Source organism: Chanodichthys erythropterus, chromosome 14, assembly GCF_024489055.1.
Source record: "Chanodichthys erythropterus isolate Z2021 chromosome 14, ASM2448905v1, whole genome shotgun sequence".
NCBI lineage: Eukaryota > Metazoa > Chordata > Actinopteri > Cypriniformes > Xenocyprididae > Chanodichthys > Chanodichthys erythropterus.
Genome location: NC_090234.1, coordinates 43,046,796 through 43,061,441, shown reverse-complemented (window position 1 = coordinate 43,061,441; position 14,646 = coordinate 43,046,796). Strand labels below are relative to the sequence as shown.

Here is a 14,646-nt window from a genome sequence, read left to right as displayed (position 1 = left end):
TGTGTTGGTTTAGTTTTGCTAAGGACGTGTTCAGAGAAATGACACAGTGTCAAAAGTAATGACACTTTTTTTTTTCTTTTAGAGCTGCTGTACAGCCGAAATGAACCACAGAGAGAGCTAAACATGCTGAAACTGAAGAAAACACATTCAAATAGAAAAAAAATAAAACAAGAGAAAATTGAGAAAACATCTTCATCAGTTTGACAACATGTGCTGCAAATGACACAATGCAACCAAATACAGAAACACACGGTTCAAAAAGCTCAACATGCTGCAACTGAAGTAAACACATGCAAATAATAAAAAAAAAAAACACCAGCAAATTAAGGAAACATCATCAGTTTGACAATGCAATTGCTCCAAAAGCAACCAAATAGAAATGCTCTGCCAATAGCATAGACCACAATGGAAATATTTCAAGGGGATGAACCTGACTAGGACCACTTATAACTTATTATTCAATGTTGTTGATGACCTGAAAGGTGAGGGTTTTTTATTATTTTAACATCATTTCATATGTGTGTTGTGAGTATTTGCAGCGTGTTTCTGTATTTGGTTGCGTTGTGAACTTTTGCAGCACATGTGTTGTCAAACTGATGCAAATGCTGTTTTCACGAGTTCACACTTGATATGATAAGACAGAGTAAAAGAGTATGCATATTTGGCATGCTGTCCAGAGAAAGGCAGAAGCAAAGTAACCAAATTGGTTATGTATCACACAAACGCACAAAAGAAAATAAATAAATGCTATATAAGCTGCATCTATATCATCTAAGGGAGATATTGTTTAATGTACCCCTCACAAAAAAAGATACAGATTCAAAGATTGATCAAACCTTTTTTGTTGCGCTATTCGCAAACAATAATAATAAATTTTTTTTTTTATATATTTTCAAACTTGAGTGGAAATTTACAAAATCTGTACTTAAGCACAGTAACAAAGTATTTGTACTTTGTTACTATAGACCACTGGATGTGCTGAGTTCACTCTGAAGACAATGAAGACTCACCGCCCAGTCCAATTCCAAACACAATAATGAGGGTAATCAGGACACAAGCTCCAATCAGTATCTCCATCCTGCGTGCAAACAGGCTCCCACGGAGTGTTTTCTCCTCTGCTGGATTGTTATGAGTTGCATGAGATGATAATTAACATTAATTATTGTATCTAACAATATTACCTCTTAAATTAATTAATATTTATGCATTTAGCAGACACTTTAACCAAAGCAATAATACATTTTATGGGTTTGTACTTTTCTCTGGGGGTTGAACCCATCATGTGTTATTAGCTAAACTACAGGAGAACAAAGTGTCCTTTTGTGTATTTTACTATCTAGTGCATGTCTGACTAAAAAACAATTATGTTTTGGATGACTGAAATAGTTGTGGAAGAGTTCGGATCAATGCTTCTAGCTGCATTTTTGGACGATAATGTAACATAAGGTGTGCAGATTGAGCTTGGTTTTAAATAGAATAAATCAATATCAGGAAGAAAGTAGTGTACATGACATTGAGTTAGCATTTTGATGATTTGACCATGATGGATGATGTACATTGGTACCTGTAGCAAAAGGCTGGACTTTGGTAACTGGCATTGAAAGGCTGGGCTGGGCTGAGGGGGTTTCTGTTAGAGGGTCTTTGGAAGAGACTTCAAAAGTGGGGTTGACAGTGCTGTCATCTGGTGCAGGACTGGCACTTGAACTTTCCAGGGGACTGACCTTCAGCAGGGCCGGGGGATCCATAGCAGGAATGTCTTCCTCGGTTACAGAGACCACCTCTATTTTCTCGGGATATATCTGATCGGCTGCTCCCTGCGTGGAAGCATGAAAAAAGTGATCCAGCATCCACACATCTGTGTGCTTTATTCCTTAAGTATAGTTCTGTCATGACAACTCTCGGAGTGTTTGGTATGGTAATGGGTATGACAGTTTAGATATGTTTGGTCTTGGCGGAATAGATCTGCTATGCTGCTGCTGTTAATTATTGCCTCTGCTGCTGCAGAGCAAGTGCGGGATTTGCTACCGCCAATACATACACGACACGCTGCTGTGAGCAAGTAAGACATGCTGCTGCTGTACAATATAGCGTACATGAATAACCCGTAGCAGACCTATACAGGTGGAGCTGGGGAAGCTGGAGGGGTTCTGAAGCATGCTGTGCTGCTAAGCAAATGCTAACTCATGTATTTAAAGATTAAGCACGCAAGCTCATTGGCTACTAATACAGCAGGAACCAATCATCTGTGACCTATAGATAATGATGTGGTTATTAGCAGTAGCAGATTGAGTTAAAGGACCTCAAGGGCCTGCCCATTAGAGTTTCATGCCAGAACTTTGCATTTTTTACATTTTTTACTTAGATCCTATTTTATTTATTCTACACCAAAACAAAAGGAATTTATTATTATTTATTATAGTATGTATTAATACTTTAAAACAAATGTTTTAGGGTTAAACTAAAATTATAATGAAAACTGAAAATATAAAAGTAAAAGCTTCAATCCCCAAAGTTTTGGGACGCCTGCCTTTACGTGCACATAAACTTTATGACATCCCATTCTTAATCTGTAGGGTTTAATATGGAGTTGGCCCACCCTTTGCAGCTATAACAGCTTCAACTCTTCTGGGAAGGCTTTCCACAAGGTTTAGCGGTGTGTTTATGGGAATTTTTGACCATTCTTCTAGAAGCACATTTGTGAGGTCAGGCAGTGATGTTGGCGAGAAGGCCTGGCTCACAGTCTCCACTCTAATTCATCCCAAATGTGTTCTGTTGGGTTGAGGTCAGGACTCTGAGCAGGCCAGTCAAGTTCCTCCACACCAAACTCGCTCATCCATGTCTTTATGGACCTTGCTTTGTGCACTGGTGCACAGTCATGTTGGAACAGGAAGGGCCCATCCCCAAACTGTTCCCATAAAAGTTGGGAGCATGAAATTGTTCAAAATGTTCCAAAGAGTTCTTTTCACTGGAATTAAGGGGCCAAGCCCAACCCCTGAAAAACAACCCTACACCACACGGTACAACGCTTGAATTCACTGAGCTCCTGAGAGTGACCCATTCTTTCAAAAATGTTTGTAGAAGCAGTCTGCATGCCTAGGTGCTTGATTTTATACACCATGGAAGTGATTGGAACACCTGAATTCAATGATTTGGAGGGGTGTCCCAATACTTTTGGCAATATAGTGTATCTCTCCAGACCAGGGATGGGCAACTTCAGTCCTGAAGGGCCACTGTCCTGCAGGGTTTAGCTCCAACCATGATAAAACTCACCTGCCTGTAGCTTTCTAGTAATCCTAAGATGTAGTTTAGCTTGTTCAGGTGTGTTTGATTAGGGTTGGAGCTAAACTCTGCAGGGCAGTGGCCCTCCAGGACCGAAGTTGCCCATGCCTGCTCCAGACCATGTGAAAATAATCTTTTCAGACAGAGACAGAATATTTCACATACGATTTGCACCTTTCTAGGCATAATTTTTGTGCAGTTTGCACCTCTTCTTTGTTTGGGACTTCAGCTGTCCTTTCCAGTAGACGTTTTCTACTCATCTACTCAATTTGAAATCACATATATTCTCTAAGTATGTTCTACATTTAAGAACTAAGAACTATGACTGGTAAAAAAAAATAAATAAATGAAAAACAGTATGCATGTGTATAGTATGAATAAAGTATTATGAAGCATGAATGTGTGTAGTATGAATGCAATATGAATGCACATCTTAATACATTTTACATCCAAGCTTTATAATGGCAGTGAACAGGGGTCATGAGTATGAGCTGAAGAAAGTGTCTCCATCCACATCCATCCATCATAAACATATTCCACACGACTCCAGGGGGTTAAGGTAAAGGTAAAGTCCTTCTGAAGTGAAGCGATGCATTTGTGTAAAAAAATATCTATATTTAACAAGTTATGAAGTAAAATATCTAACTTCTGCCAGACCGCCACCGTATTCAACGTACAAAGAAAGTGTAACGCCTTTCGCAGTTCAAAAAGCTTATGCTATGTCATACGCCTTCCCTATATTCAACTTACAGAAAAAGCTTAAGTGACGTGACGCCAGTTTACACTTTCTTTGTTGTAACTTGAATACGGACGGCGGTCTGGCGGAAGCTAGATATTTCACTTCATGACTTGTTAAATATGGATATTTTTTTTACACAAACGCTTCACTTTATTTCATTTAGCGCTTCAATTTCATTTAACGCTTCAATTTATTTCATTTAGTTGCCAAGGTAACTTTCACCTAATATTTATAATTTATTTTATTGCAGTTTTATTTCAATAAACAAAAACATTTTGTTAATAGTTTTAGATTTAGTTAACAATAACAGTATTTTAACAAACCAATGAGGAACATAACACATGCTCGTAGACAATGATGTAATCTTAATGTGGTTTTTCAAAGTTGTAAATGAAGATCATTGGTGTATGTTTCTCAAGAAAATTCCATTTAAGTATTTTTACTTCAAAATGTCATGTTTTAATGTGTTAGTTGTTGTTTCTCTGTAATCATTTGTGAAGTTCACTAGCAATTTCTAAATGAAAATTGTTTCAAAGTAAATATTGCAACATTTTCCCCCCATGTCTATGGCCAATAAAATGATTATGGCCTCAGCAGCACATGCAAACATAAATGATTTGCTCAGTGGTCTTACCTGGCCATCTGTTTGTGTGCAGTCTTTACAGGGAACAGATTCTCCATTTCCATCAGCCTCAACATCTACACCTGCTGTAGACTCTAATTCCTCTGGATCAGCCATGACTTACTTCAAACACTCATATTAACAGCTCTCATACATATACAGTTGCTTTTAGATTTGACTGAGGAAAGACATAACAAAAGAAGCAAATTATAGCACACTATAATTCTGGACAGAACACTCAAGACACAAACGTTCAACATGTCCAATTTACCTAACATAGTCCACATTGTCTTATTAGCTTGAAACTGTGTCTTTCCATTGTCCATCTGTTGATTTTTGCTTCTCTTCTTGTCTTCTTACCTCTCTCAGTAACACACTGACACAGACTCTTAGTGGTACAGAGGGACATCTGATCAGTGGAGTGTTGAGAGGTTGTGTCGCTGTGAGAGGGGATCGGATGACCCAGCATCTCCCTCAATACAGCTCACCTTACGGAGAGGCCTGTGGCCCTGATCAAATGCAGAGGTGATAGAGGGGCTTTAAAAATGAAGGACAGAAATTGATATATAGAAAAGAGAGACTTTATAATTATTAATTCTGATGACATTAAAATGTACATGAATGTGATATTGAGACTTTAAGGCCATTTGGTCAAGACAAGGATCAGGAAAAGCAAAGACTGAGAGTGAACAAAATATGTTGTTAGTTTGAGTTTATTTTCAGCATTTATTTGTGGGTTAAATCTCACTAACTGCATCTGCATAACACACTGAAAATCTGAGCACAATGCTGATGGAAGAAACAAAGACAAACTCATGAAAACTTCTGTTTTGAAGTCTAACACAGTTTGAAGAGATATGAAGATATGTAGACTGAATGCTGCATAAACCCTATGCCATTTGAATGCTTTGGTAGTTTGAAGAGAGATTTGAAGAGAGAAGGGATGAAGGCCTCGCTAGGAGGTGGCTAAAGTGCTTTGGGTGGTTGCTAAGGTGTTGTCAGGCAGTTCTGGCTGGTTGTTAGGGCAACACTAGATGGTTTATTAAAGGGTTAGTTCACCCAAAAATGAAAATGTCATTAATTACTCACCCTCATGTCATTCCACACCCTTAAGACCTTAGTTCATTTTCGGAACACAAATTAAGATATTTTTGATAAAATCTGATGGCTCAGTGAGGCCTGCATCGCCAGCAATAACAATGCCCATAAAGCTACTAAAAACATATTTAAAACAGTTCATGTGACTAGTGGTTCAACCTTAATACTTATAAAGTGAGGAGAATACTTTTTGTGTGCCAAAAATAACAAAGTAGCAACTTTATTCTACACTATCTAGTGATGGGCAATTTCAAAACACTGCTTCATGAAGCTTCAAAGCCTTACGAATCTTTTGTTTCAAATCAGTGGTTCAGAGTGCCAAAATCACATGATTTCAATAAACAAGGCTTCGTTACATCATAAGTGTTTTGAAACTTCAATAGTTCATGTGACTTTGGCAGTTTGATACACACTCTGAACCACTGATTCAAAACAAAAGATAGACAGACAGATAGATAGATATATACTTGAATTGATGTGGTGTTAATACATGATTACCCATTTAGGGGGAGCTTGTTTCTATAACAGCTTTATGGGAGACTAGCCTGTTTTTCCACCAATTTACTTGTCATTTCTAAGAGTCAATTCAGACTTTAAAAGTCTAGTTTTAAACATCTCTTTAATTAATTTGGAGTTCAGAACTGTCAGGCAGATCAGGTTTATTTCGTACAATGAGATTATAAGGCCTTCACATGCACAGCAGTAAAGTACACAGCATCAAATATCAAACTTATGTATGAGAAAATGATTCACAGAACACCCTGTCTGTATAATTGTTGTTGTTGCTATCCAAAATAGTGTTCATTCGTTGAAATAAGGCTGAAATAAATCATAAATATAGATGAAAAATGTAAACTTATAACTTAATTGAAAAGTTTAAGTACTAAAATGACTTAAACTAAACTGAAATAAAATAAATTAAATATAAAAATATTTGTAAAAAATATTATAAAATGACAACTAAAATGAAGTAAAATAAAAACTGAAAATATAGAAATTAAAGCTAATTCAAAATATTAATAAATACTAATAGTATATAAATAATACTAAAATAACTCTCATGTATTTAGATCTCATTTACATATTACATAAATACAATAAATACATAAACATTTACACATTCATTACATACAAAATCAAATTTTCATAATAAAATGTCACATTCACAGGTCATTTATCAATTAAATTTTTTAAAATAAATAAAAATACAGTGAGGCATAATTCACAAACTGCTTTCACCTGTCACCAGATGAGTTCTATGTGAGCTTGTGGTGACATTTAAAAAAAAAGACTTGTTGACAGAATGTGGTTAACAAAATAAAAACTAAAACAAAAACCATGCTATAAATAATTTCAGCAGGTTTCTAGCGCACACCAGCTTAGCCACATAATTAGTCCTACCCTATGGCTTCACCTACATGCTATTTATAGTGCATATATTGATGCTGTCACAGTTTTAAATTTCTATCACAAAGTGAGTCTATCACATAGAAGGGACAATATATGCTCATCAAAATAAGCTTATAACACCCAAGGATGGTTTCATAGGTTTAAATGTTTATGCTGCATGTAGTAGCTGGTGAGTTATAGATATGATGTGTTAGGTGAGAGTTTAATGTAATAAATGCTTGCGAGGAAGAAAGTGCGTGCAGGCCTGGTGGCGGCCCACTTTGTTGCCTTTCCTCAGCTGACCTTGCGGGGACAGAGCCAGAAAAAACCCAGTGTAGATCAGGGAGGAGTACGTGTTGTAGTGATTTTCTTCCATGCGCTCTTTAAACAGGCATTCATTTGAGAACTTCTTCTACAACAAAGAGGAGATTTAAATGTTAATGTATACCTTTGCAAACATTTCATTATTTCAGTACTATACACTTGTTAGGAATAGTGATTATGCCTTTCAGGCAGCTTAAATTGCAATTATTTCATGTAGACATAACAATTAAACGTGATTTTGAGAGATTTTATGCCTTGCCATCGAGTTGCATGTCTTTTCTCACCATTCCATGTGCAATTCCTTCCTGATTCATGCACAAATACAGCTCACTCTTCACACCACGGATACCCACTACGCCTGCCCTCCAAGCAAACACTCTCAGGAAGCCTTAAAGACAAAACAGAGAAAAACTCATTTAATAGAAATGAAAGAAATGGGTACAATATAAAGAAGATACATCTGTGAAGACTGAAACATGTTCTGACAATTTCATATGTGCTAATGTGTTATATTTCCTAGGCATATAAATCATACTGTACTCAGAAGGCTCATGAACGCCCCACACACTGCCATTCATCAGAATCTGTAGGTGAAAACCAATCCCAACACGGCAATACAGGAGCTGATGTGATATGAGACCTTGAGCTGGATTAGACTCGTCTACGACTGCTGGGAAATTCAAAGAGCAAAAAATATTAGCATCTAAAATCAAATGAAACTGAAAGAGTGACATTAAAAAATGTACAGTTAGAGGTACAAAATATATATATTTTTAATGTATTTGTATAACATTTATAAAAATGTTGGGACGTTTTTTAAATTTGAATAAAATGAAAACTAAAAAACTCACATGAGCCAATATTTTATTCACAATAGAACATAGATAACATAACAAATGTATAAACTGAAAAGATTCAGAGAAACTGGAGAAATCTCTGTGCATAAGGGACAAAGCCAAAGATCTTTATTGGATGCCCGTGGTCTTCGGGCCCTCAGACAACACTGCATCACTCATCTGCATGGTTGTGTCACTGACATTACTAAATGGGCCCAGGAATACTTCCAGAAACCACTGTCGGTAAACACAATCCGCCGTGCCATCTGCAGATGCCAACTAAATCTCTATCATGCAAAAAGAAGCCATATGTGAACATGGTCCAGAAGCACAATCGTGTCCTGTGGGCCAGGGCTCATTTAAAATGGACTATTTCAAAGTGGGAAAGTGTTCTATGATCAGACGAGTCCAAATTTGACATTCTTGTTGGAAAGCACGAATGTCGTGTCCTCTGGCCTAAAGAGGAGGGAGACCTTCCAGCGTGTTATCAGCATTTAGTTCAAAAGACAGCATCTCTGATGGTATAGGGGTGCATAAGTGCATATGGTATGGGCAGCTTGCATGTTTTGGAAGGCACTATGAATGCTAAATGGTATATAAAAGGTTTTAGAGCAACATATGCTCCCCTCCAGATTATATCTATTTCAGGGAAGGCCTTGTGAATTTCAGCAGGACAATGCAAAACCACATACTGCAGCTATTACAACAGCATGGCTTCATCATAGAAGAGTCTGGGTGCTTAATTGGCCTGCCTAAACATTTCCGGGATCCGGGTTGTATGTTTCACATTATATTATTTTAATTTGTCATAATATATTGAGAATCAAAGTGTAATTAAGGTTAAAGGGATAGTTCACCCAAAAATGAAAATGTGATGTTTATCTGCTTACCCCCAGGGCATCCAAGATGTAGGTGACTTTGTTTCTTCAGTAGAACACAAATGATGATTTTTAACTCCATGTTGGAATGGGAGTGAATGGGAACTCGAACAATAAGAGTCGAAAAAACTTGCATAGGCAAATTCAAATGAAACCCTGCGGCTCGTGACGACACATTGATGTCCTAAGACACGAAACGATCGGTTTGTGCGAGAACCCGAACAGTATTTATATAATTTTTTACCTCTAAAACACCACTATGTCCGTTTAGCACTCGCTTAGTGAGGTCTGATCGTGCTCTGACAACGGCAGTGATGTCTCACACTCATTGAAGTATATGCACGAGACATCACTGCCGTTGTCAGAGCGCGATCAGACCTCACTAAGCGAATGCTAAACGGACATAGTGGTGTTTTAGAGGTAAAAAATGATATAAATACTGTTCGGGTTCTCGCACAAACCAATCGTTTCGTGTCTTAGGACATCAATGTGTCGTCACAAGCCACAGGGTTTAATTTGGATTTGCATGTTTTTTCGACTTAATTGTTGGAGTTCCCATCCACTCGCATTATTTGACTGACAGACGGCAACAGTTAAAAATCATCATTTGTGTTCTACTGAAGAACCAAAGTCACCTACATCTTTGATGCACTGGGGGTAAGCAGATAAACATAAAATTTTCATTTTTTGGTGAACTATCCCTTTAAGAAACCAGTAATGATTACATCCATATCATTTTGTACAAATAACTCCCCTGCCAACACAGCTCACATCATGGTTTTGCTATCAGTTAAATGTTATCAGCGTGCGTCATAGATCTGTCCTTGTGATTTTGATCAGCTAGACAGGACCTGATGCATTCTGCATACTGAAGATCCAGTGCAGGAACTGTATGTGTGTTCCATGCTGCTTACCAAGAGAGTGTACACCACATTCCATTCCACACCATTATACCACCAGCACAGCAACTTAAAAAATTAATACATGGCAGGATGGATCCATGCTTTCCTGCTGTTTACACTAAATTCTGACCCTAAATTCTGAATGTTGCAGCAGAAATCGAGACTCATTAGACCAATATCACACTATAATGGTGTGAGTATTGCTGCTGACCATGCCTATCCCTTAATGAACACAGTGTGCTCATCTTCTGATGGCTACTTCCAGCAGGATAACATGACAGCAACTTTTTTCCAATCTTCGATTCGATTTTCTGTCAGATCAAACCTGTCTGGCCATTCTCCTCTGACCTCTGGCACAAACAAAGCATTTTCGCCCAAAGAACTGCCACTTATTCGATATTTTCTCTTTTTCTGAGCATTCTCCGTAAACCCTAGAGATGGTGATGCGTGAAAAATCCCAGTAGACCAGCAGTTTCTGAAATACTTAGAACAGTCTGGCGCCAACAACCATGCCACATTCAAAGTCATTTAAATCACCTTTCTTCTCTGAAGATCAAACTGAAGAAGAGAAGAAAGGTGATTTAAATTACTTTGAACGTGGCATGGTTGTTGCCGCCAGTAAAACAACTGGAAAACTCATGCGGCATTTGAATATTGTTGTAGACAAGGAGGGGCCTTGGAGTTCAAATGTTTGAGAAACACTGCGGTATATTGCTGTATGTCACATGATACTTTATTTTGTGTCATAAATAATGTGTGTAAGTGTACAGGTCAGGCATCCCAGAACTTCATTAATTTTTTATTACTAATAGCAGGCTAACAGCAGGCCATCTTTATGATACTTTTTAACACAGAGCTGCACAGGTGACATATGTGGTGTGAAAGTAGAACAAAGGACAGCTGTCTACTAGACATGCATGTCTATATATAACAAGATCAGTTGCTTAAAAACAGAACAAATGTACCAAGAGAGGTTCTTCTTTCAGACTCAAAAATAGGCAGATTATCTATTTGTGTCTCTAGATTTCCATAGCAATTCCTATCTTTAAAGGCCATTTCCTCATGCACTGAGTCAGACATTTCCACTTCACTAGCATTACTTACATTCAACTTTACAGATTTATTAATATCTATATTCTAAAGGTTTTAACAGTGGGGCTTATTCAAATATCAGTTGCTTTATTAAACTTTTTTCCTAAAACATTGCAAAAATCCAAAAATGCAAAATAGTATATATTAATAGTAATAGTTTTTAGGATTTGCATTTCGGTGAATACTAAAAAGGTGTTTTGTTTAAACAAGCTGGTACAGATGTGATCTTACCTTTCTCTTTCCTCTTTGCATCCCTCATTGAGAGCAGCCACATGTGTCTCAAGAGGCCTCCCTGATCACCTGAGGTCTCGGTTTCTTCATCTGTGCAGTTGCAACTTACACAAAATAACACTATAACTGAAATAAAGCATAAAAGCATCCGGTGCAAATCCATGAAAACGCATCAGGTCCACTTTGAGGTGTTATCTTGTGAGCGCAGTGGCACCTGCAATAGCGTCTCTGAGGCCTAGTTTCCTTCCTGAAATCACTATTGCTGTAACCGTCTGCTGCTATATAGAGCCTCTTCCGATGTGAAGCTAGATGAACATTGTGTCCTCCACTCAGTGTAAACATACTTCATTACACAGTGTGCCTCCACTCGTCCTATCTCCATCCTTTATATATATATCTTCTGCTCTGATACTTTTACTAAATGAACACACAAATGAACAAACCCACGCAGATACACGTTTGCGTATGTGTACATGACTACATAAGAAAATCTTCTGCATTATCAATAGAGTGATATCTCCTCGTTCATACAGACTCATCTCACACTGTGTTGTTGTAGGATGACACAGGGCAAGTGTTGGAATTGTATGAGGGCTCTCAAGGACTGAGGCCTAAATTTGGTTTCATTGACCTTTCTTGACCTCAAAGCAGTGATAAACTCATTTTCTGTTTACTTAAAACTACTAATGCACTATTGTTAATATAACATACAAATACCTGCTACTATGGTATTAACATCACTGTTCAGCAAAGGTAAACACAGAGAAATTATTGCATCTCAAGTGAACAAGGACACACTAAAAATTAGAAAAGATAACTGCATCCTTTTATCTCAGAATTTATAGTTTGTTTTTCAGAAATGCTATAATGTTGATATGAATGTTGATATTTTGCAATTCAGAGAAAAAAAATGAATAAACTCACTCCCTTTCGTAATTTTGACGTTTTTTTCCCCCTCAGAATTGCCAGATTAGGCCTATATCTTGCAATTCTGAATTTATATTTGATAGTTTTTTCACAGAATAGGATTGTGAGATTAAAATGGGTGATGATAAGGGGGTCAGTTTGTTTATGAGTCAGAGGCCTCAGACAGCAGGGTGTGACGTATGTGCTCTTTGTATGAGCACAAAATGTCTAAAACATTGTGAAGAAAATGATATGCTTCATATCTCAGGTTGTGACAACATTAGCACTGACCATTTGCAATCATGGAAATTGGAAGCTGTGGAATTGTGTAGTATTGGAAACTTGGTTAATGCTGTACACCAGATCCTTCTCTGATACGAACCAGAGGATATTTAATCATATTTCTTTCCATAATGGCTTAACATGGTCGACATTGCAGAGAAACTACCATGTCAAGTATCTTTTGACCTTTTGAGCCTTTCACCTACTGACTTGGCTCAACTTACCCCTAACCTGGGTAACCTCCTTTTAATAAGAAGCCACATTTTTAGAACCTTTTGTCATAAATGTATTCTGATCCTTTAAAATGATAGGAAACATCCTGAAATTACTTTAAATACTTTCACTGTACTTCTGCCTCATTTTCCCTTGTCTTGAGGACCAAAAAATGGCTCATCTTACCCCACTCTCCCCTACTTACTGATCAAAATAAAAGAGTGATCTAAAAAATAGAGTCCATTTTGTAGTCCTTAAACCTGGAAGTAAATTATCATAGTGGTTTTCTTCTGGAAGTTCTAGGTTTATATAATACCACTTTTGGATTTATGGGTTATTTGTTCTGTGGTTATTGGTTAACAACAAGATTTTTGCAACATAAATTCCACAGTCATACCTCAAATGTGAAACCGATAGTGACATATTTTCTTCTGTATTGTGACACATCTGAGTGTGACATATCATAACTTTTATAAAATGTTTATAATTAAGAAAACCATGGGAAATTCCAGAAAGAACCCACAGTGAACAAACTCTTCAACTTGGCCTACAAATGAATATCATGACTGAACAGCTCTCTTCTGTAACTTTGAGTAATACCTTGTAATTGTTAATAGCCTAATTATTAACTAATCCTAGTGAACCAATTGTGTTTTTATTTTCAAATGTGTATGCATTTATAAAAAGTGATTGTTTTGAATTGATTTGAACTGTGTGTAATTCAGTCAAGTCTCTTCCTGTGGAGTGTGACCAACTTATTTCAAATTCACACGGAAGAAGCAGCCTAAGTTCTTACATTCATAATTCTGGTCAACCCTGCTCAAAAACAACGGCTTTATTTTATTGATTATATAAATGCTCCGTTGTTTATTTAGTCTATTAACATCATATATCATATATTGTCGTTGAAAAGCACACAGAACATACTAAGCAACTCTATTAAACTTGTTTAAAAGCAGTGCTTTAATTCTGCATTAACATTAACCAGAGACGCTGTCATCTTGGATCGAGACGCGATTGGTCCATTCCATAGACTGTGGTCCATTCTTGTCAACAATCTGCGAGGTGTCTTCGGCAAACGCCTGAAGAAAAAGCGTCCATTCATGTAATGCGCAGCGAGAAAGCTGTTGAATGTCTGTCATTATTGGAGTGTGTTTTTATTATATCTTCTACGGTTGATCGCTCTCTCGTCTTTAAGGGTGGTGTGACGTTTTAATGAGAACATTAAAAGCTAGTTGTGACCCGTTTTAAGCTAACGTCATAAGCATAAAGCATGGACTGCAGAGTTCTGTCAGTTCAGAGTCATGTTGTCAGAGGATATGTGGGAAACAAATCTGCATCATTTCCTTTGCAGGTAAGAGGCAGTAGATGCGTTAGATGCCTGCAGCGTCATTTACTGTTTTAACGTAGTTATTCTGCAACTAATTTGCAGCTCATTTGCATCCAGCCCTTACAATACTAAATAAAGTCAGCGTTAGTTTCCCACTACAATGCATATTAGTATGTAAAACATGTCGTGTCCTGTGTGTATCACTGCTTTAATAGGTGCTGGGCTTTGAAGTGGACACTATAAACTCTGTGCAGTTCTCCAATCACACAGGTAAATTACTGCTGCTGTCATTAAAGCAAAGGAAGGTCAAAACAAATGCTGAGATATTCTGAAATTCATATTCATCTTTCAGTTTAAGTTTTAGCTCAAATTATATGCTAACATGACAAATGATGATTGAAAACATGTATAAAATAGCTTATGGTGAATAATACAGTCACAATGCAGGACACTGTCATGTCAACAACCCAGTCACAGTTGCATTGTTCCCTTCGAATCATTACATAATCAAGGCTGAAGTCCAAA

The 14,646-nt window shown here is 37.2% G+C and overlaps 3 protein-coding genes across 6 annotated transcripts in view; 1 reads left to right on the top strand and 2 right to left on the bottom strand.

The window, feature by feature from the left end:
* Nucleotides 1–3,193, bottom strand: part of tmprss3a (transmembrane serine protease 3a) — a 16,870-nt gene extending 13,677 nt beyond the window's left edge. Inside the window, exon 1 of the mRNA XM_067409480.1 lies at nt 1,011–3,193. Within this exon, the coding sequence (XP_067265581.1) occupies nt 1,011–1,077 (67 nt within the window). The 5' untranslated portion in view covers nt 1,078–3,193. The remainder of the gene's footprint in view (nt 1–1,010) is intronic.
* pdxka (pyridoxal (pyridoxine, vitamin B6) kinase a) overlaps nt 344–14,646 on the top strand; it is a 27,439-nt gene continuing 13,136 nt past the window's right edge. The window contains exons 1-2 of one of the 3 annotated variants that reach the window (XM_067409481.1): nt 13,879–14,145; nt 14,337–14,391. In XM_067409481.1, coding sequence (XP_067265582.1) covers nt 14,065–14,145; nt 14,337–14,391 — 136 coding nt within the window. In that variant the 5' untranslated portion in view covers nt 13,879–14,064. Of the gene's footprint in view, nt 483–13,878; nt 14,146–14,336; nt 14,392–14,646 lie in introns of those variants that run through there. The other 2 variants (XM_067409483.1, XM_067409482.1) reach the window with 2 other exon arrangements.
* fgf9 (fibroblast growth factor 9) lies at nt 3,927–13,713 on the bottom strand. 2 transcript variants are annotated; one of them, XM_067409484.1, is made up of 4 exons: nt 11,391–13,713; nt 7,987–8,121; nt 7,736–7,839; nt 3,927–7,539 (listed from the first exon to the last, which is right to left on the bottom strand). In XM_067409484.1, the coding sequence occupies exons 1-4, from the start codon at nt 11,551–11,553 to the stop codon at nt 7,351–7,353; spliced, it is 591 nt and encodes a 196-aa protein (XP_067265585.1). In that variant the 5' UTR covers nt 11,554–13,713; the 3' UTR covers nt 3,927–7,350. The 2 variants fall into 2 exon arrangements, with proteins under 2 accessions (XP_067265585.1, XP_067265586.1); XM_067409485.1 differs by having other exon boundaries at nt 7,987–8,118.